The 24,148-nt window shown below is 41.6% G+C and overlaps 1 protein-coding gene across 8 annotated transcripts in view; it reads right to left on the bottom strand.

Annotated features, from left to right (window-relative positions):
* KALRN (kalirin RhoGEF kinase) overlaps positions 1 to 24,148 on the bottom strand; it is a 465,026-nt gene that overhangs the window by 284,707 nt on the left and 156,171 nt on the right. For all 8 annotated transcript variants that reach the window (XM_036386498.2, XM_036386501.2, XM_036386502.2 and 5 more), the window contains one exon: positions 17,082 to 17,196. In XM_036386498.2, coding sequence (XP_036242391.1) covers positions 17,082 to 17,196 — 115 coding nt within the window. The remainder of the gene's footprint in view (positions 1 to 17,081; positions 17,197 to 24,148) is intronic.

The following is a 24,148-nucleotide window of genomic DNA, read 5'->3' as shown; positions in this document are numbered from 1 at the left end:
GCAGGTTTGACTACTCTGCGACTTGCACGTTTGATCCAGAGCTTGACTGAGCTCAGAGGTGACAAGAGGAAAAAAACCTCTTCAAAGATGGTAAAATCACTTTTTCTACACAGCACTGACATCTCCTGCAGTAAGCACTCGTCAGTTCCCATACCCTGCTCCTGGCAGGGAAGGAGAGCAATGCACACCCATTTACTGAGGAACTGTAATTAAAATAAGGAGCTACGGAGAGAAGATGAGATGCTACACGTCAATTCAAAGTAAGACATTTCATGATGAGTGCAGGTTCTCATGAAAGTATTACTGAATTTAAAACTGAAAAAAGGCTTTTATAAGAGCAAAATATTCTGGTTTACCCTTTAAGATGATTTCTTTGTCATTTTTTCCCTTTTTTTGATCAGTCTACTTTGAATTTTATCAAAAAACTTTGAATTTTATCAAAATATTTTGACTGACATAACATTTTAGAGGTATGTTTCTAGGAAATTTCTAAATATTTTAGATTTTTCCTCACTTAAAAACTTGCACTTCAAAATAGCAGATTCTTCCACAACTATCTTAGCTTCTGCCCATTTGCAGTGCAGAGTTTTGCAGCATGAGATTTGCATGAGCATGAGCATTTGCAATTAGCATGAGATTTGCTTTGCACTCAATGTCTTCTAAGCAAAAATGGCATAACTACTCCTTAAGACATATAGGATTTTTTTCCAGAATCCACAGACATAAGGGGAAACACTGGATTCCAGTGCATCTGTCAGGAGGCATGGTTGAAACCAAGAAACATGGGTCCATGGTCCATGGGTGTGCTTAGATACTCTACAAGAATTTCAATTCTCTTTAGAGTTGCACAGTTAAAAAGCTGATGCTTCTTTTTTTCCCTGGGCTGGACACTGAGGACTGACCATGACTAATAAATGAGTGGTACTCGTTTTTTTTTTTTTCTTTTTGAGCTCCACCCATACACAAACAAAGCAGGTTTTTGTAGGCACAATGATTTACCTAAAATAGTTCACTTATCAGATAGATGCTTCCTGCCATGCCAGGCTGGGTGAACACTGCCTGTTGTATTACATCCAGAAGGACTTGCTCTGAAGCTACAAAATCAATCTATGCTTTAAGATACACTTGTAAAATCAATTTTTGTGTATTCATTCAAACAGCAGACTTTACTCATTCTTTCAAAAAACTACCACGATGGCATTGAGAGTGGAAAAAGTCCTTTTTACAGAGTCCTCAGGAGACAGGGGAAACTGATGAGTTATTTCCAACCCAGCTCCAAAACCTCTAGCTCACATCCAATTTATTCTGAATCTGCCTCCTAGAAAGGCCAGGCTCTCTCACTGTGTCTAGCAAGAGGGGCAAAGCCATGCCAATGAAGCCATGGATGTGAGGTATCATCCCTTTTTATGTGTGGAGACATAAATGTGGGGGAGATCAAAATCACTGGAGCTGACTGAGCACAAAGAGGTTGATAACTCAGTATTTCAAAGGCAGTAGAAGACCAAAAGACACTGTTTACACCCAGAGTGAGAAAGCTGAATCTAAAAAGCTTCTGGAAAGCAAAAATGAATCCAACAGTCAAAACCCTGGCAATAAATGTGAGGTGAGTCAATAAACCCCAGGTGAGTCACTCTCTGAGCTACCATTCTCTGAGTGTCTTCCCAAGATCACTTGAGGTATTTCTCCAGCCTCAGATACTCTCATCTTTGCAGGAGACTGAGCTCCTCAGGTGCCAGTGTGTCTCCTCAGGTGCCAGTGTGTCTCCTCAGGTTTAGCATCCATCATGCCAGGCACTGTCCCACACTGATGGGAACTCACACATTGCTGTCACGGCAATGCAGTTTTAATGTTGCTTCCCTTACAATCCTGAACTTTCAGCACGTTGCAAATAATTTCAGTTCTCCATCAGTATCTCTGCCTATCAGTCAGCAATAACTGGAAAAAACAGAGGAACTCTTTTATCAGCTAAAGCAGGTTCAAATAAATGTTCTGAAAAGTAATTGCCCAGTTTCAACTGCCTGCTCCCTTTTCCTTATTAGCTATATTGCTTCTCTATCAAAAGCACAATAAAACTTCACTGGCAAATCCATCTACAAGTGCCACATGTGAATGATCATCAACCTATTCATCTCAGGAACTACATACCCTAGGTGGTGCTTTTCCTGCTGACAGACCTGAAAATTATATTGACAAATTAACATATGCCAGGTCAGTAATGATAGGAATCTGCTAGTCAGAGAACTTACAATTTATTGTAGATGTCAGCAAGCCCACAGTAATGAAAATCAGAGAGAGCAGATTCTTGAAATACTGCACCTAAGGATATTGGCCTAATACTGAGCCACTCATTTGGCCTGGAATAGGCACATGAAACACACATCAGGCCACATCTATTCCACCAGACTAATGGGTTTCCTACCTGTGAGTTAAACTAATGCCAGTATTACATCCTGTGCAGAAATGGGCCCAATGTGGTGGGTTTCTGTAGCAAGTTGAACAACCATAGCTACCCCTTCCCCACTCTGCCAGAAACAACTGCAAGGATCAACAGAATCCATTTCAGAGCTGCTCTGCAAACCTCAGTGCCTCACACTGGACACATCCCCAGTTTAAGAAAAGCCTGTGGCATGTGAGTCCCTGATACTGAGATAACACAAATACATGTAGCTATTTTCCTTGCAATTACAGCTTCACAAGTTATGCATATTTTTTTTACACTTGGCTGGAGCACTGTAGTCCAAGGGATGAGACTGAGTCAGGTGAACCTCGTTGGGTTATTCATCCCCTTCTTGTGCATGATACCACACTTCTCTTTGTTGAAGCCACTGCATTCTTCCATTGAATATATTGTATCTACCACATCTTCAGACACAGGGAAGATCCATAATTGCAGAAAAATTACGAATAGTTGTGGCCACCTCAGAGTTAATTTTAAAAAGCTTAAGAGAGATCAGTTAATAATCTAAGCATGTGCTTATTTATCCAGGCTGGGATATATTCTCTGTTACATGTGCTGATTTTATATAGGAATCATTTATTGCTCTCTACATATGCTTATCTAATTTTACTGAATACACATGCTTTATTAAACTCACAAATGAGCCCATTTATGGGTCTATGTGAAAGTAGACCCCTTCATATTTTATTTATAAGTGTGACAATAGAATGGCATTGACATAGAACATCCATTTAATTCAGAGGATTTAGAGTTGTCCTACAGACTTTTCTATTTTTTTGCCAGAATCAAAGCTTCTGGGTTTTTTAATTAGATTTCTAGCCCATCTGCTTGCAAAGATAGCCCTGACAATATAGACTAATGTACATTTGTCTTGTTGAGTCTGCAGCCAGTGGAAGAAACCATGAGACTAGAACATGAACTTGCATTCTCCATCTTATTGGGATGCTAACTGAAAACCCAGTTCTGGCAGCTGAAATACCAGAATTCTTAAATATTTCACTGCTGCCACCAATTTTGCCACCAAACCTGCAGATACAATGTTTGTCAAAGCCATGAGTTATTCACAAAAGCTCTTGCCCATTTTGATGACCATGCTGTACAATTCAGGTTGTCAATTAGGACTGGGCAAGTGCCTGGCTAAATAAACATGCCTGCAATTATAATCAAGGATTTTGCTCCTCTTGTATTGTGTGGAGTAAAAGCAGTGATCACAGCATAATCAAACTAGTACTCAAAGCCTCTAGTGGAAAAGACTGCAAAAGCACAATTACTGGTGATTTGATGTAGAACCTACCAGAGCATTAGCTTAATGCATAATTTTAAGTGCTTTATAACATAAAAATAAGGAGAACAAGTTAAAACCTCTGTTGCTATAACAGGCTTGACAAACAGCAGAGAAAACAGCTCAAATACACTCAGACTTTTTCCTACCACTTGAAAACAAAAAAGAATACTACACTAGTCTCTTATGGGGGTTATGCTATGCAAACTGCTAAAATCATCCACAAAACTAATGAATCCAAAAAAAAACCAACCAAACTAACCAAAATTCCAAATGTAAAATAACTGTCTCAACCTTCTTTTATATAAACTCCTCTAAAATAATTGTCAATGTGTGCTTATGTCCCTTAATCAAGCCCAGGTTGTTGGTATCTGAAAGGGAGGTAAGATTGAGTCTGGGTTTATGAGAGTGGCTGCTGCCTGAATTATCACATTGTGGGGAGGATGCATGGATGCAGCGGTATCCCAGCCCTGGGGTTTTTAAGGACAGCAATGTTCAGTGACCATGTTTCTTTAGTCCTATGGCCCGCCTGATAAAAATATCTTCCATCTGGTTTCTGTATGGTTGTGCCTCACAATAGAAGGAGCTTGATTAAGCAATTAAGATGGTGCATGAAGCACATGTTTGCACTTGCTGGATATGGATGGACACATGATCACACTTGACTGCTTTTCTGTAGGAAGATCACAGGACTTAAACAAGAATTAGCAAAAGGACACAGTAAGTAGAAGCCTGCAGGCCAGGCAGGCCTTTTACTGCTTTGGTTGACCTCTTGCATCAGTTTCCAATCTATTGTAGTAAATTAATGTGTTAGCCTGAAAAAGTATTGATATCCTCCTTTCATTTGGGACTAAGAGCTGACATGGTGAATGCATGTTTCCACCTTGATGGTTTCCTTCTTATGCCCCTGGCAACTTACACAGTGAATAAAAATCTTTATTCTGTCTTAAGATGTACGAGACTTATGGAAAAGTCTGAGAGCTTGGTAATGGCTGCCTAGAAATCCTCTCTAGTCTGTTGTCTTGAGATTCATTTGTTGCCTGATTGTGTTTGCAGAGCAGACATATATTTCAAGTTCATTCAGATTCTGTTGAAGTCAGCTGTAGCCTGGAAGAACCAACAGGGGAATCCTGTAATTTTCACAGGAGCCACACATCAAAGGTAGGAAGAACTAATGGTTCGATAAATCAATTGAGACTAACTCATAAAATTATCTCATATATTAATTTCCTTCCAAATACCTTAAAATCCACCCCAAAAATCCTGTTACATCATCTGGTGATAATGATTTCTTTGATCTTCTCTCTGCCCTATCTACCTAAAATAGTTTATCATTAGCTTTCAGAACTTGACCAATATTTGAACCTATGTGATGTGAAAAACAATTCAAAGTCAGTTGCCTCTAAAAGAGCAATGTGAACACAGTATTGACAAAATGGACTTCAGCTTCTGGAAATACTATCTTGTCACCAATTTCAAAAGCCCAGAAAGGGAGATCAAGACAGACTTGCATTGGTATTGTATCCAATACCTTCATTTGATTTATGTTGCTCAAAGTTCTGTACATTATTCAAACATTTCTGGTTTAATTTCCTAAGTGCCCCCGGGAATATAAAAAATATATAATGAGGACAACTAGCATCTTATCTGCTAAGATGAATATTTCTAAATCTAGTGTCCAAGTTAGAGCAGGTGAATTCTCAGATGGCCTCTTTCTCAAAGGTATAGAGTGGATTTTACCTAACTAAAATTTATGCCTTCTTTCTATAATTAGTAGTGCCCAACAAGTCATCGGGTAAGTGCTGCTGATGCTAATACACACAGATACAATTTAACAGTCCCTAAAACTACTGTGGTGAAGTGTCCTACAGAATTCATTCCCAAATGAAAATCCCAGGAAATCCTTTTAGCTGACCTTATTTCCATGTCACCTACATTTTACGATCCGACACTGCAAAATCATTAGGGTGGCTGTTCTGGAAAGTGAAGAGAAACTGAGATTTCCAGTAAGCCTGGTAAGTGAGGAATGATGTAACAGTTGAGGTTTGCCTTGTGAAGAGAGAAGAACAAAACCCTAAAAACCCTGCACATACTGCTTGTGTATTTGATTCCTAGCCTAACAGTTCATTAAAAAGCAGAGCTCCCAGACATTCTTCTTATGGGTAAGATTTTTCACTATTTTCCTATGTACCTGATTTTTAATTAGATTTTGGAATGGAATTGCAGCTCCTACCCACAAATCTCCAGTGGGGAGCAAAATCTTAACTGATCTGTGATCCCAGAAATGTTTGCTTCTCCAGATGCAGTTTCTGAACTAAATTACAAATGTTGTAGAAAGAGACGAATGGAGAAATAAGGGGACATAACCACAAAATTGGATGTCATTAATCAGTGTTGTAAGAGTTTAGTTCTGTCTTTAGAACAAAAGAAAAAAAGAGATCTTAAGGAAAAAGGAACATATTGCCTACTTGAATCATTCTTAGACTAACAGTTTATTAACAAGCCATGCTTCCTATGTGCAAGATCACCCATTAGTTAATCAGATACCTTTGCAATTACTGTTCTCCCTTAAATTCTCCTTCCACTCCCTTGAATTACTGCATGGTGAAATGGTACATTTCATAATGAGACAGGTTTTCCAAGTGCATTTTCTAAGGTCAGGCAGCAGCACAGTACATGGCAAATTTCCTACAGAGTGCTCCCAATTCAGGATTGGGAAAGGCAGCTTTAAGACCCTGCTTCCCAGAAATTAGAGGTCTAATCAATGCACAGTGTTAAAGGGATGTGTACTTCTGCTTATCTACATATAGATATGCAGCATATCTATAATAAAACCACTTAGGGTTTTCTATCTTCAAGATGTAAAATATCAGTTAATATGGTTTAATATCTGTTTAATATGGTTTACCAAGCAAAAATAACTTTTAATTACTAATTCTTTCAAACTAAACTTCAAAAAGTAGTATTTATTCAATCCTCAATGACAACATCCATAGCACAAGCATCTGGTTTGTCATACCCTCAAATAAATAAACAAACTATAAAGTTTAACTTATCCTTCAAGTGAAAGTTTTCTAATAATACAGCACTAATATTAGAGACTGTCAATTCTTCTTGCAATCCCATGTGAAACAGGGGAAAAGGATAGGAAAGGCATTTGAAAGCAGACTGATCTGGCTGGAGATGAACTGCTGCTATGATTTTTGGAGAGAGATGCAATTATTCTACAAAGCCCATGCTCTATTACAATTTCTATTCACTAACTTTAACCAAAAGGACCATTCATCAAAGATGTCCCTTGTAAATACAGCATCAAGCTTACAGCAGGTTCCTACTTTCTCATGTTTGCACAGTAGTGTGGGCATGTTTAAGAGGTGGAAGATTTCCCTGAAAACAGTTGCAGGACAAGGGAAAGCTGTTTTGGTGCTTTGCCTTGTTGGTGAAGTACCACAAAGAATCTTTCTAAAATATTACATCACTGGAAAATTCTCTAGAGACTAAGGTTTCTCTTTAAAGTTAGACATAAAATAAAGCCCTGTGTACACAGTCAGGGAAACCAATCCTCTGCTGTTAATAGTAGAAAAATACACGGTGGCACACGTTGCTGACCAGACAACGTTTGCCAAGCCAAAAGCATGTCTGAATTACACTTTGCTGCCTTTTCTTAGGGGTAAAGGAGAGAGTCTAGAATTATTTCTCTTATATCTGCTTTTACTTTGCATTAAAGAATTTCTTTTTCTCTTTTTTTTTTCTTATCTTAATCTAAGTAGCCCAGGAGTCACACACCATAGAGTTACAATTATGTTTTGCTGCACACAGTGCTGCAGGATCCACAGGGAACTCTGAAGCAGTGCCAGGATCCACAAGGAAGGCATAAAACACCACAGACTTGGTTAGGAACACCTTGTGGAAAATAAGAAGAAACCATTGATGAGATTTACAACTGTCTACCCAACTTGGATACCAACTCCCTTTGCAAACAGCAGGAACTGAGCATCCCAACCTCTGAGACAAATCTTGCCAGTCCCAAGCCATACTTTCCACACTATAAGAACATCAGCCTGCTCAATCCCACGTGTTACCATGAACTGGTCATTGTTCTATTTCAATCTGATCAAATTTTCTCATACCATAAACTAGCATGGGCTTTTATGAGCATGGGAACTGCCAAACCCTTGGTAGTGATTTGCACATTGATTCTCTAATGGTTAATAACAAATGTGCCTCTTACATGATCTAGGGATACCTGCACATCTCCAGTCTCTGAGAAGGGCTGAGTTCAGACCACCTTCTCCTCTCTGTGGACACTAATTAGGTCTCTTTCCTTGATGCAGCTGTCTATTCTCATTAAATTTGTAGAAATGTAATATTCTTGAGCATTTTCTCTGACAGATTTGGTTTAACAGTGACTGACAGCATGATAGAACAGCTTTTTATTATTCATTTGGAGATATGGCTAAAATTATATTCCTGAAAACATATCCTCAGTCGTACCGCAGCTGTGCACTGGGGAACCCAAACTTTGAAGCAGCCTCCCCAAAATCTCCATGCATCCAGTGAGGATAAGGATCAGCCTGTCTAGGCTGAGACAACTCCACTCCTGTGTCTCCCATTACTTGCTTCATATTGGCACACGGTAAAGGTCTCATCCATCCTCCATGGGAGTCTAGAAGAGCTTTCCACTGACATTGAGATACCTTGGACAATATGCCCATTACAAAGCAGACTGCAAAGCACAGCAGTTGTTTTCCTGCTTCTAATGACATCCATGAAGAGATGGCATAAGCTACTTCCAAATTGTAATAATTTCTAATAGTGAAAAGGATATAGCACATACTGGAGTTACTGATGAGGAACACAAGCACCCATAGTAGAATGAGACAAAAACTATTTTACAGTCTCTGCAAAAACTGTAGGAAAGAGATCACCTAAAAGAAAATTCAGGATTGGCTGAGCTGCTGCATATTCCACTGACGGCTGCTAACAGCTTCAGGAGGGAGCTGAGCACAGCCTGTGCCAGCTCTGCTGCCAGCAAGACGCTCCCACAAAACCTCTGTGTCTGCTAATTTTAGCTTCTCTGAATTACTGCTCACATTAGCACACGCCTGCCTTCTCCAAGGAATTCTGCTAGTCACTGCTGCCTGGACCTCTTGGAGCATTGTGGAGCCACAGGTCTGATGGTTAAAAGGCCCATGAGGAACATGCAAGAGCTAGCACACCAGCACTAGCGTGGCCAAGGCCAGGGACAGCAGCATGGGGAGGTGTGCTGCAGAGACTCACAAAACACTTCTCAGAGAGCCACTGAGGAAGAGGATGGAGAAAATGATGCTCTGCATAACATTTACAGCAGGCTGTGGTGCCCGCCAGCTCCCTCACCAGTGAATGGGTGCAGGATATATCCTAGTTTACAAGTTTCTGCCTTTTCTCCATCACCTCAGCTCCTTCTTCCAGGCAGCAGATGCCGGTACAACCAACATGCAAAAGCCATTTAGGAGGAGGAACAATGCTGATCTAATCCCCAGACTGAGGGCCTGGACAGAGCTCAAAAGCAGAGTGTGCAGCACAGCTCTACGTGAGACAACTCAGGGGATGGGATCAGGCCCCAGACCCTGCCAGCACCACTGGGTGGCACTAGGACATGGTAGACAACCAGCAGTGGTGGCATGCATGGTGACAGGGGTTGTTTTGCTGTTTGATCCAGATTTGGAGAAATCCAAGCAGAATCCTTCCCAGGCAGAATCCTCTGTTAGAAATGCAGTGAGGTACTATGCACAACATTGCTAACAGAAATACAGCAACACAGGGAGTGGCTGCACAGGATGGGCACCCATCTTGAGTGAGAGAGCCAGAATCAGCATCCCACAGCCCCTGCAGGGGAGCTGAGTAGCGCCTGAGGCTCCCCTGAGAATACAGCTGAGGTTTTCTCAAGGCCTTAGCAAAGCTCAGATCCTTGGCAAAGGCCACCAAGCCTTGAGAGGATTCAGGTGATGCCATTGCATGGAATCACCACCCATATAGGAGGCAGCTGCCTCCAGGTCAGCCCTCCTGGGCCACACAGGAAGCACTGCCAGAGGCACCTCTGACTTTGCTCAGAGGGTTTTAACAGCCCTCCAGGGGCTCTTCTCCCAGTAAGAAAGAGAGAAGCCAGGTGTGGTGGCACTGCAGAGCTGTGGCTGGGCAGCAGCACCTTTTGGCTATTTTCAGGACAGAGGACATGGGAAGATGGGGGCTGTGAGGAGGAATCCATCCTGCCATCCTTCTGGCTGCTCTGAGCTTGCAGCCTGAATGCACTGCCTGAGAGGGCAGGGCTGAACCACAAAAGGCCAGACCAGTAAAACCAAAAGGCATTGGACCTGAACTGGGTAGACATGCTTACCTTACTGTCTGGGTGGAGCACAAAGTAAAACAGTGACCTTTTATTCCATTGGACATGTGCCCTCCACAAGCCCTAGCCCCTGACTCCACTGAAGAAGGTACAAGAGAGCTCCCACTTGGCTGGAAAACAGCCAAGGAAACAGCCAGTGCCAGCAAAGGCAAATTCTCTTCCAGACCTGTGCATTTCCCATCTATGCTAAACTTGGCCTGTAGGGCTACCCTCTGCAATCCTCAGTCTTCAAATTATTAACTCATTGAATTTGTGTTGGAGATGTTAGATGAACCAGAAAGAACCCAACATGACTTTGAAATCTCAGCATGAGATTGGCAGTAATAGAAAATTAAACTCCTTCCCCTACACTGTAAAATAGAACAATTGCCTTGGAAATAATTCAGACATAATAAATGGGGGATTCGTTCATATTAACTGTTTTCAATTGCAGATTTATAGCCTAAAATTAAGCAGATGTTGAGTGTTGAATACAATGCTTAAGAACACAATGACAAGTTGAAATCCCAGTTTCTCTGCATGTGGCAATCAGTAACTTCAATTATTTATTGGAATACAATTAAAATATAATTAAATGGAGCAAGCTATACTTAAGAATAAAGAATTATTGTAGAACTTAGTGGGGAAAAAAACAGTAAGATTTTCAGGTCTTCCAAAACAGTACAAAATGTTTGGATACAAGATAAACAACTTAGAAAATACTTTGCAAATCTCTTTGGAAGTACTTTAAGGAATTTACTTTAAATAAGGAATTCACTCTTGTAAGAACGTCAACCTTTATTTTATTTATTTCAATTCTGAAACAAGATAATGAAATCTTCATAAGCTTATTTCAATATTAAGTTAATATCATTTCTTCTATTTCACAATAAACAGAGACTTCTGTTAGACCCATATCGATGATTACTGGTAACAGTGAGATGCAGAGCCCAGCTTACTCTGCCTTTTATTAGTCTTTAGAGGGAAAGGTCTACAGGAGCTGTACAATTCACAGTACATCAACTGCAAAGCTTTCTATCATGCTCTTTGTGCTGCTCATCACAAAACCAGTCTGAAAACACTTGCACTCTTATGGAGCAGGACAGCAGAGCAGGGCTCAGCAGGTAACCAGGCTGGAAGCACTCAGAGAGCACTCTCAGCTCCCGCAGAGGGCAGAGAAAAAGAGGACATCTGCTTCAGGTCCAGAGCTGTGCAAGATGGGACCTTACGCCAGCCAGAAAAACAGCAACAGGCAATGAAAGCAGGAAATAATTCAGAAACAGATACCACAGCCCTCCCATTTTCCTTAGGTTTGGGCTGATTTAAAAACAAACATAGGAAATTGTGTATCTGTTTAAAAACCCCACATCTTTATACAAAACAGTATCACAAAAGCTGGAGTGACTTTTGTTTTGACTCCTCTGTGGCAAGACAGGAGTGACAAGACCTGGGTCTCTCCTGACACACCTAACAGGGTCTCCAAGATGGGGAGGATACAGAAACCTGTTCCAGTTCTTCAATCTGTGATTTTAATCACCTTCTTTTTGTCCCATTTTCCATGTACACTGAGACTAAATTGTTTACTTTAGCTCAGGCTTGCAGAGTGTATTTTAACAGATCACTCTACTTTCCTTCTCTAACATAAGCATCCCCAACACCTTCAGTCTTTTCTCATAACTCCTGCTCTCCAGGCTCTGACAGCTCCTGTCACTCTCTCTGCACTTCTAGGAAGCCCACATTTTCTAGCAGCTTCTGGTAAATGGGAGTTTCCAAGATTGCAGCTGTAGACACTTGCTGCAGAGTTTCAACATCAATTATAGCCACTGTCCACTCACCCAGGAATAAAATGCCTCAACAGGTTATTAACACAGCTGGAAGGAGATGAGAGATCCTCTTCTGAAGTGCTGATTTCCAACAAGCAGTGAACGTGTAACTTTGCCCTGAGGTGGTCAGTAAGAGGACACAGGAAGCAACACACAGCAGTGAGCTCTGAAGCCTTTCAGTAGGACAAAGTAAGAGCACCAATATTTCAACAGAAGTCCCCCAGTTCCTAACAGAGTGATAAAAACATAACACACAAATACCACATATGGTAGAGGCTGGATTTGAGCTGGCTACAGAGCGGCAAAACACTCTCAAATTCACCAGCACTCATGTCAGTTATTTACTTCTAATGAACTCCTTTCTCCAAAACACCTTACCATTATTTGTTAAATGATATCTGAAGAAAATATTACATCTCCATTAGGCTCATTAGCTTCACTGCATTTTTTACTGCTGTATTTTGAAACAAGTGTATGGTGGAATAATTATCTTATCGATGGCACCAGATATTTAGTTACTAAAATTGGTATGACGTCCCTGGTGTTATTTTTTAAATAGATGGCTATTTTTATAGATCTACAATAGCCTCCAGGAAAAAAAAAAAGTCCTCAAAAGCTCCTTCTGTGCTAAGATCACATAACAGAAATCAGAGCTCTAGGGTTTAATTCCCATCAATCAACAAAATGAGTTTCACACTACTCCCGGCCAGAGGAGCTAATATACACAGAGTACCACAGGTCACCAGAGAAGGGCTTAAAATAAATCCAAGAGTGGGTGAGTATTGCCACATTCTGCCATCCCCTGTATTATTCTTCTAATTTTACAAAGCCCCCGTCATTAAACTAATTATTAGGAGCACTTCCGTTGTTTTGCTGCTCCTAGCACCTCTCATCCAGCTTGGGCAGCTCTGAGGAGCTGCTCAAACACACAGGGCTGGCCCTTGGAAACACTTTGCTGCTGTTATGCCCTGGATGTCCCCCAGAACAGGGAAACATTTGAGCAGCTTTTTGAACAGAGCACAAATAAAAAGTAGATGTCTTTAAAAACACAGGCCCCTGAGGCATCTCAGGTTTCCCCTCTGCAGAGAGCACAGAAGATTGCTTATCTTGGCTCCAGAACAGATTGATGTGCTCAGCCGGAAGGTTCACTATAGCTGACAGAGAACATTTCCTTCATCGTATTGCTTCGCCATGCGAGGAGATAACTCAGCCTAATAATATTCTGTCTCCTTTTTATCCTCCTATAGCCTACGCATAACTTAATTCCTAATTCCAAAGGCTCGCAGAGGAGATTGGCCTGGTGCTAGTTTCATTTACACACACATAAATCAAAGCTCAGTTTACTGGAATAGATGGCACTGCACTGGCATTAAAATATAAAATCTTCAGCAAGGCCAGAAAATTCTCCCTCAGCTCCCCTGATCATAAACACCATTTTATCCTAGATTCAGTCACGCCCTCCAAATTTCTAAACATTGCATCCATTTAAATTTGCATGTAAATAGAAGCTATCCTGAGTCACAAGAAATACTGCTTCGCCTACCCAGAAAGCATTAGTGCAAATGTAAACCAAGCAGAAAATGGCAGAGTGGTGGCAACTTGGCATCCGTGGAATTATCTTTACATGTAATGAATAGTGTCTTCGTTCCTCAGTAACTAATTACAGTGGAACTGCTTAGAGAAAAGGACCTTGTGATGTGCCTGAAAGAGCCAACATAGGACACCGAACCAGGGCCGCATTAGTTCCCACTCACAACCACCTCCTCCTCCTCCTCCTCAAAACTGCAGGATCAGGCTTTTGAACCTTCCAGGAGCCTTAAATTACCCCAGGCAGTGTGGACTGAAAGGTTACCATTTCGGGATAGGAACAAGCTGTGTTCCTAGATCTTCACCCCCAGGCAGTAATCCTCAACCACACAGGAAACCCCACTGCCTGCAGGCACCTGCCTGACTGTAGCTCCCAGCTGCATGAAAGCCCTCACTATTCTGCTCCAACTCAAGCACACATAGCTGCTTTCAGAAAGCCCACATTATTATTCTGGTTTTGAAGAAGGAACTGCAGTAAGCTGAATCAGAAATTTTGAAAACTGCTAGCAAGACCCTGGTTTCACTTACCCTAATCTATCATCACATTTCATCACCAATCTCATACCTGCTCCAAGCTCCCAGCACTGCGCCACCTCTGCCCCCTCCATTAAGATATAAAACAAGGGTTAAGTGACAGATAGTATCAATGTGGAGAGCAATCTGTCTCACTCAGAAACCAATGCACCAGGAATAAAGAAAGAATTACCATCCTGGTGTCAATATGATAAATTACAGTCTCTTTTTCCTAAAGAATTTCTACTTTTTCAGCTAGCACAGAAAACTCTTCGCCTTTTAGCACTCAACATTCAAGTAGTTTCTTCTGACATCCTGTTCAGAGTTTCTGCTAATGAAATTGTTTATTTTGGTGGATGGCTGATGTAGTTAATAGCTACAGCACTCATCTTGGAATAAACATGAACTGAGAGCCAGTGATAGGAATTCCAACTGTTCCTTCCATATATTTGTTTCCAAAACATAAATAAGTTTGAAAGCTCTGCTGCTTGCCCTTGTTAAAGTGAACAAAATGTTTAGGGAAAATGAGTTTTCAGTGTTTCCTTACACCACACAGGTTATACAATCCCACGTGCCAAACCCATGAAGTTTGTGGTCACGTTTCCCTCCTAGAGCAGCAAGTTCACAGCTGTTGCACCAGACAAAACAGGACTAGGACGAACTGGGAGAAATAACCTCCTGATCTGCCATACCCTCTCCATAACATTTATATCAATGCCAGAGGCTTGTCTGTACAGCAACAAAAGGATTTAAGAAAAAAAATTGTATGTCTTATACTGCTAATGGGAATCCATTTGAAAACTTTTCCTCATATCTAGCCTAATCTTTACTGCTTTGGTGTTACACATTTGTTTGTCTTTGCCCTACAAGCCCTCTCTTTTGCAGCATCACAACATGCTTGCATGTGCTTTTCACTCTCTAGACTGAGCAACCTCTACCCTTTTAATCCTTCCTTGACAGGCCACATTTTCAAGACCTCTGATCACTCTTGCTTTCTGTTCCACACCTCTTGATGTGCAATCATCCCAAGAAGGAGACTGTGCTCCAGTTAATACATCCAGAGGTCCAATCTGCAAGGACCCTTGGGAAGCCAGTGAAATTGCTCCAGGCATAGCCAGTCCCTCACTGCTGGGCACATTTTCATGACAAGAGATTGCACAGAGGAAAGGATGTTCTCTGGTGTAACTAGAGAGACACCCACCAAAGGCTTCACACACCAGGACAGAACAAGGCTTTGTAGTGACCACCAGGAGGAGAACGGTTTTTAGTGTTTCAAGGGACACAGGCAGCCAGGTCTTGTATTGGTTCCTTCACGTAGCTCTGACCCCAGGTTCTGCATCATCACAGAAAAATCACTGCTGCACTGATAGAGTGAGGCAACTAAAAGCAGCATCAAAGACTGAGCTAATTGAGTCAGTTGTGTGACAGTGGGGAACACAAAGGATGCATCTTTCTATTACTGCCACCTCCATGAGGGAAGAGCAATTAACAGAAAAGGTTGACGCGTTAGAAGGTCATTTTTGCTCTGCAATTGCTTGGAACCCAGAGCAATGTCATATCTCCATACTTGCAACCATGCAAAAAATGTTAAGATGTAGGGCACCAATTTCATTACTACAGCAGCTGAGGGGGAAATGCTAAGCTCTGGGACACACACTCCCAGGGAGTGACCTACTGCTCCCCCAGCCCCACAGCATGTCTGTAATCTCTCAGACAACATGGTTGGAAATGGAGCTGGCTAGAAGATGAAATGAGAGGAGGTGGGGAGAAAAGCAAACAGACTCACTTATTAGTAAAACCTTGATGAACAGAAGTTCAAGAGAGCAAAAAGTGCATTACCAGAGGACTTATGATGTCCAGGAAACAAGCACTGGCAGATCTGGTGCACATGGCTGCATTTGCTACTCACTCTGCATCCAAATGATTAAGCCTCCTTAGCCCTCTTCCATACCAAACACAACCTTTGTCCTCTGCACATTGCATGTTTAAGGAACAGAGTGAATTTCCAAGACCCTTACCTCCTGACCTTCAGATGCAGCTAACCCCTCTGCCCTTCATGTCTTAACTTCACACTCTTTGCCAAAACATGAACATTGTTAATAGCTCATGTCCCAGGGGTTTAAAAGAGAAGGAGCTGCTGGGTGGCACAGGATTTCCTGCAACCTTGTTCCTGCAACCCTGAGCATTCCTTCTCAGTCCCTCACCTGCCCTGGGGTAACACTCACCTCAACAGCTGAGGGTTTTGGGCAAGGATATTTGACAAGCTTAAAAATAGGAAAAGCAAGCTGGATGAGGGCATATGTAGGCTCATGCTCTGAGGCTGGATCAGAAATACCTTCCTGGGCACTGAGCCCTATAAATGATCTCCCAAGGCTTGAAAAAATAAATATGCTCTGGCAACACACCTTTCCTCCAGTATCCCTGGGAAAAGGATGGGGACTTGCTTGTTGGAAGAGAGTCACGGAGACTAATGCAGGGAAAGGTGGTGGTTTACACTCAGAACAATTTGAAATGCCTTTCTTTGAAAGCTCCCTCTTTGGTCCACCCATGTTCCCTCCCCAGCCTGGAGAAATCTCCAGAAAGTACTGGAGCAGGAAGATCTGCCTTCTTGTACAGGCATTCTCTCCTCCCCAGCAGCTACAGCCCCCCACCCCAGCTCTCCCAAACCTCCCACAAGGTATTAAAAAGCAACAACAGACAGCAGGCTCTCTCCAGCTTGCTATATTTAACTGCAGACCTCTAAGCATTCCTGCCTTTGCACTCCTTTAAAAGAGTTGCACAGAACCATGGAGAATGAGAGCTGCTCCTTGAGGCTGTGAGGAGCCTGAAGCCCAGGTTTGCTCCCACTGCCTCCATGCTGGGGCTCCTGCATTGCCTCATGTGCCACATAAACCACCGGAGCGCACACAGGAGGAGGAAGGGAACACTTTTGTTCCTCAGCCCCAAGAACTCAAGGTACTAAATGTTAATACTTGGAAATAAGCAACTGCCAAGAACAAGTTCCCCACCCACCCATCCACCCTAAGCTTTGAAGTGTTTTCTTTCTAGCTTTACCTTGGCACGCTGGCCAAATAAGTCACAAGTTTACGAAGGTCTTCCTGCCTTATTCTGTCATGATTGCTGCGGGCTGGGAAGGTCAAGACCGGACCACCTCGTTTATCACGGCCACCTGTGGGAAATAAAGGATTGTTAGAAAATCAGACAGGAAGCACACATCAAAAAAAACTATGTGCACTGAATTGATAAATATAAATTACAGCACATTTAAGAGTCTGCACACCCGTTGTAGATTTCAGACTTGCCTAATTGAGGAAGACAAGCTTGCATTTACAAGGAAAATTGCTACTAGCACTTCTTTCACCTAATCCCATCAAATCTAATATATCTGCCACTCCAAGCAGGAGATGCTAGTGAAATCCTACTGTGGGGATAGTTTTAAACTGGTCAGCACCAAGAAAGTGAAAGCATTTTTCACTGTTGCTGAGTCTGTTGCACTGTTCATTCCAAGATAGTGTACTACATCCTGCCAGTTCGAAGCTATGTATCCCAGTAATGTTTATGCAGCACAATGTTCTAATCTATCAGGTACTTCATTTGAATTAAAATTTTGATTAGAAGTTCATGTCTTCTAAGCTTTTCATTTATACACTGTTGCTGGCAATCAGAATATTTGTTGGGGGGGGGGGGGGCATGTGCATTCCTGTCTTAAAAAAATCACTTATTTTAAACTGTCAGTGTCTGGCCCTTTTTATTTTACAACAATTATTTAAAGGATTAGCCTTAAAAGAATAACTCTACCCTGAACTGCACAACCACAAACACAGGGGCAAATATAATCTATTCTGCAGCACCTTATTTTACCTTATTTTATTCTCTCCTGTAAACAAAGTTTAAGAAGAGTGAAACTGAAATCTAATACCTCATTCAATGTTTAGTTCTTTCTTTACATATTATCTCAGGATTTCTTCCAGGAATTGTGTTGTTAGATACATGTTTGCACTGTTATCTAGGGAAAAGTTACAGCTAAACTACAGCTCATAAAGCTAGTACAGAACTGCAAGGACCTCACAAACAAGCTGCAAAAATGCACATGAGTTTGCATTTCTCAATGGAAAGTATAATCCCTTTAACAGAAATATCACTTCTGAGAAAGGAAACTCATGTGCTTTCTGAGCTAATTTACTTGGCCAACAAGAAGAAAAAGCTACACAAGGACATGAACATCTCTGGCACTGATCCACACTGTGATCTCTCATTAAGAACTCGGGACACCTGCAGTCTGTGCTACTGGCACATTCTTGTTACTATATATACTTTTACTTAAAATATAGATAATTTTTAATTGCTAAGATCTGTCTAAAGAGTTTTCTACAGCACTGCTGCCTGTACAAGACAGAGTCTCTTACACAAACTTCATCTATACAAATAGAGATGCCACTGGCACCCATGGTTTTCAGTGGATGCAATGCACCTGAAGGGTTACATTGTGCAAGTCTCCATTGGAGCCAGGTTGTGTCTGATTTGTCCAGAGATACAAATGGAGAGGCAAACAACAGATGTCATCTTTATTTTGAGCCCTCATGCAGACAGGGGTACATATGGAGTACAAAAACTGTCCTGCCTAATCTCCACCAAAATCTCTGTCCTTTCTATTTGCCTTTGGCTTTACACCATGAAAATGAGGAATGTCCACTGGAATTCAGTGTCACCTTGGCAGGTCCATGCCTCTGCCACATAGCATGAAAGTGGGGACATAATGTAAAAAAGATTCTATTTACAAGGAAATAAACTCTTCGAAATGTTTGGACCTTTTTATGAAAAAAAGCTTCCTCATTTTAAGTACATTTTCCCTTTGTTGAGATTGTTTCACACACTACATCAATGCCAAACCATTATATCATGCATGATATATGTCCAGGAGAAAAGCAAGCCAGCCTATAGAATGGCAAGCAATACAAGCAACTAAAGCTGGAGGGAAATACTTTTTCAACACAAGAGGCTTTTCAAGGTTTTGAAACATTTCCCATCATATCTAGATGTAACCAAGGTTTTCAAAAGCTTCCAGATATTTGCTGAAGCAGAGACCTCAACTTGAACTGTGTCCCAGAACACGCTACCCACTACTCATTCAGGCTCCCTCTCCTTCATTCACAATCATTTAAATATTTGTACAATGTGGAAAAGCACTAAGATTTGAGATCAGAAGACATCCAAGCCTACATTTATTATCCTCTCTGAGGATATGAAACACCTGGAAAGGGCCATGAGCTTCCCACAGCCCAGCAGCACTAATCACTCAGATGCTGCTCATTCACCTTGGCTTCGTAAACCAAAAATTGTGTTTCTGGTCAGGGACTCCTTTAACACCTACCATTCCACCAAAGTGAGCTCTACAAAATAAATAAATAGAAACCTGTGCAAATTCTGGTAGGCTGAAAACATTAAGTCAGAAAATTCTTGATCCTTGCAGTAACAGCAACCCAATGATTTCAGCTACAGAAAAAAAAACAGGATCTAGAACTTTCCTGTCCTGTCTTTGCTTCAGGATAAAAACTATCTCTCAACAGTTCATCTAAACTGTCCTCAGGGGAGCAGGATAAATAAGGCTCAGGCACAGGGTCAGAAGTTACCAGGACAGGCCAGAGAAAATGGGTTAATTCTCGTTGGAGGAGGAAGGTTACATGCTGACCCAGTTGGACGTTTCTGGATGATGGAAGGATAAATAAGCACCCAGACTGATTCCTTCTAGTCTTACAGCACACAGAAACAAGGAGACTTGGGTAAAATATCAAGACATGCTAAGTTTAGAAACAAATGTTTCTCATTTGTGATAAAAGTGCAGCTCTAGGCTTTGAGCAATAGAGTGAAGTTATTACAAATACATCATACATATTAGAATTCTTCAATTGCTTCCTTCAAGTCCATGCAATCCTAGTTACTGAGAAATCACTAATTTTTATGAATGCCTACATAATTTACAATATTACCATGAGCCTGTATAAAGAAACATCAGATTTCTTCTAAAACAAACCATTAAACACTAATTAAACACTGTATGTTTAATTCACCATTAGACTTGCAGAGTTCAGTAACTGTGGTTTACTCTCTTAAATACTGATAATATGCAGAGGTTTTATTACATTTTGTAACTCAAAATCTCTGCTTTTCTAGGAATACTGAAGGGGATATTGCCACCATCGAACATGCCTACATAAGGACGCTCATCTCCTCTAATGGAGCTTGCTAAGAAGTAGCAACACACAATAAAAGAGAAGAAAACCTTCTGGCATTGCCTCTGCAGAGAGTCTGTCTATACCATTCCTTTTCTTTATTATTATCTTTTTACTGAAGGGAATATTAAAGTACTAAGAGGGGAAGAAGTTCAGCCCAGATACCACAGTGAGTCACTTGAAGAACCAGGAGAAGAAATGAGGTTTTCTGACTTGATCCACTGTGTAGGAGCTTCACAGTGCTTGAGATTCTGCTTGTTACTAATCCACTCAGGGAGCCAAATCCTGCCCCAAGTCAGCCATGATCTCCACACCAATTGTACATGCACAGTCTTCAGAGAGCTACTCAGCACATTGTTTAAAAATACAATAAAAACTAGAAGGAAGCCAGGAGTCTCAATTGCTCTAATCAATAAGTCCCATCTCCTGCCTCCCCCTGGACTTGAAGAACAGTGATGAAATAATCAAACATGTCATTAGGCTTGCTAATTACAGTTATTAAATGCTAAAACAAACAGCTGATAATTTCTTACTGTTTTTCAAGTTGGGTTTTCATGAGCTTTGCTCTGATTTAGAGAGGCAAACAGATGGTCTGGTTATTAGTGCTCTGGAAAAAAAGAGTTAGAAAAACACATGCTCTTCAGGGCACAGAGTACACTGAGAACAAATATTTAGCCATATATGCCTTGCATTTCTCCTACAAAATCCTTTGTTGATGGCCTTTCCTGTCAGTGGCTTCTTTGCCAGTTCTTCCCATTTCCCCTTCTTCTATCCAATAAGAACCCATGGCTAAATTCAGAGTTTATTCCCAGAAGTAAGATCACATAATTCTCGCTCCACAAATCATCCAGGGGACATTGCAGTGATGGCACAAGGCATTGTGATGCATACCACATTAAAAGAAAACCTTAAAGAAAGCTCAGAAAACCTGCATGCAGGCAGGCAGCACAGTCAGTGGCCTTCTGATGACCACTTTGCCAGTCAAGCCTGCAACCAAGAGGAAAGAGATTCCAGTGACAGGATCCCTGTTCTGGCAGCTGCCTGAACACCTCTTAGTGGTGGCCCCAAATATTTCTGCCTATAGTGGCCCCTACTGCCCACAGGTAAGCCAAGAAATTGGCCATCCCAAAGTGTTAGTGATGTGAACTCTGCGTATAGGCTTTACCAACCTCAAAAAATCTCTGTGTCCTGAGCCACAGCCATCTCTGTTAATACACAATAAACTGAAATTCCAGCTATGTGTAGTCCTGTCAAGGACAGGAAATTATTAGTTTCCGTTAATGCAGACTTGTATGCAGCAGATAATGATTTTATCAAGCTCTGTTTTCAAGCTGCATCTCTCCAGTTCTATCAGCCTTTCCACCACAATCCTTACTGCCTGCAGAGATCCACATTTAAGGGTTTCAATCCCTCTGCTTCCTTTCACAGTCTCTTCATAAGCATGAATTCACAAGGATTAGCCAGAGACACAAGCAAATGTCCACACATGTAAAGGTTCCCAAGAACCTTGTCTAACATCCTGCAGCACAGCAGCAACGGAAACAGGAGCAGCACACGGTGTCTCTGGCCCCTGTTCAGATGTCTACTGCAGTTCAAGTGAATGCACCACTTCATCTGACCCTGCAGATCATAAGCTGATCAATCTCGATGCTGTAGACTCTGCTGAGACCATAAGTGAGTTTCCAGAGGAGCTGAAATAATCCTCATCAGGTATTTCAGTCCAAAATATGGTGAAAAAATGAATTATAATGAAGAGAGCCAGGAGACAGACAGAGCTCAGTTGATGTCAGGCACTTCAATACAGTGATAAACAATACACTCTGGATTTCTAAATCTAATTGACAGACTTCCTAGGAAAGGAAAGTATCAAGGAATTGGTATCCAGAGTCTTAAAATAACATTCCTTTCTCTGTCATAGCTGAGCTCTGTGAGTCTGCCTGCTACTGGACTTACTGTGGGCAGACTTCTGTACTAAAACTCCTGCAACTTCAAGACAGACTAATTTGTTGCAAGGGTCATACACAGGATTAGCTGTGTGCCCACCCTCCAGTTCAGTTGGTTTCAATCAGGTGATTCTAGTACAAGTGATGGAAATTTAAGCTCCCACAACAAGGCAATTAACACAGCTGTAGTGCAATCACCAAGGCCTGATCATCCACAGTGCTGCTCTTTGCAGCATCCATGTCTCAGAGTCAATTCCCCAAATCAAATTCTAATGGCAAACTTTCATGACATTACATTTAGGGTTAATGACTCCAAAAACAAGGCTAACTGTTCTCACCAGAAGATCTCCTGGCAGAGCAAGTCAAACACTCTAGATGGGATGCCCAGAGCAGCCACTGAGTGATCCCTTTTCCTATCAAGTAGATTTGTCCTGCAACCACCTAAAGCCACTGCATGGATTTGAAGAGACAACCTGTTGTGTCTTGTAATTCAATTTCACTGCTTTATGCAAGGATTTTGGGGTACTTCTTTAATTTTAAATGTATACTGGCCAATAAGCCACAGCACATGGCAATGCCAGTCACTGCTGATAGCGGTACAGACAGACACTCCAAACCCACACCCCAGGGCTGGAAACTGTACAGAACAAGGAGAAAGAAAGAGAGGACAGATTCACCCTGATAACACACTCTTTCTCTTCCTCATTTGAGACAAGAGTGGAGAAATAGTCAAGGAATGCCATGTTTTTCTAATAGCAGATTTCTCTTTTTTGAGCTCCATTGGTTTCAAACTACACCAGGGAATGGCATAAAAAGGAAGATATTTTTCTGTAACAAAATATAGAAGAACTGTTGATGTTTCATTTGAAATTTCCATTCCAGAGGAAAAGGAGAATGGAAACTTTTCTTTTAAATTAAAACTTTTTGCGTAAATACAAAATGTTTACATCACTGAAAAATTAGATATTTTGGTTAATTTTATTCCCAAACCAATACAAACTCCAGTATCCACAAACCAGCATTTGTGACCTCCTGAAACCAGGATGTGAACTCTTTCAGCTCCCAGAGACAGTTCAACACATTTCAACCCTTTTTCTGAAGGCTGAAGAAAAGAAAAAACTGAAGAAAAAGAAAAAACATGTACCTCAACATGTAGTATCTCTGGCACTAAGTGACCTGTGGTGTCCTTGGGAAGGCCAGTGTCCCCTTCTCTGAGCTTTCCTCTTTCATTAATACTGCTGGCCTCAATTTGGTGGAATCTAATTGTAAAAGCTGTCCTTTCTTTAGATCTATTTACAGTGAAATTCCTTCTCTGAAAGACCTTTCAGGAAATCTCTGCTTTTCCTTAAGGCTCTCAGTCATGTTCAGAGGTTGCTGTTACCCTGATAACGAGACTCCACCCGAGATGTGGGGCTGGGGACAGTGGGCTACCAAAGGATGGAGATGGCTGAGCTGTTAGTGCATCCACTTCTCCCTGCTCTGTGCCCTTTTGGTGCCCAAAGCACACAGGAAACCCTCCTGCTTTGCAGACACAAGCTGGGAGCTCTGCTTGTCACAGCTGCAGCAGCTCACCAGCTTATTACGCCCTTCTGCTGCTGATTCCTCTGTGCTCAACCACGCTCCCAGAAACCTGGCCGGCCTCCTCCTTTGTACTCCTGCCTCGGCAGATGAGCAGACAGTACCTGGGTGACAGCAAGAGCCCACGCGCCGCCGCTCTGCCGAGCCCTCCAGGGAGCGGAAACACCGGGAAGGATCCTGAGAAACTCTTCTGGGTGGGATGTAGGGAAATGCTTTCAGCAAGACCCATGACATCAGTCAACTACCAAGCTTTTTATAGCCTAAGTGCATGAAAATTTCCATGCATGGGAAGGTAACATGGTAAAAAATTCCCTTCTCTTTCCCAAAAGTTCATACACTTTGTTCCATAATGCCTTGATCAATAGAAAAT

The sequence above is a fragment of the Molothrus ater genome, chromosome 7, assembly GCF_012460135.2.
Source record: "Molothrus ater isolate BHLD 08-10-18 breed brown headed cowbird chromosome 7, BPBGC_Mater_1.1, whole genome shotgun sequence".
In the NCBI taxonomy this organism is placed as follows: Eukaryota; Metazoa; Chordata; class Aves; order Passeriformes; family Icteridae; genus Molothrus; species Molothrus ater.
This window is presented reverse-complemented; position numbering and strand designations above follow the sequence as displayed.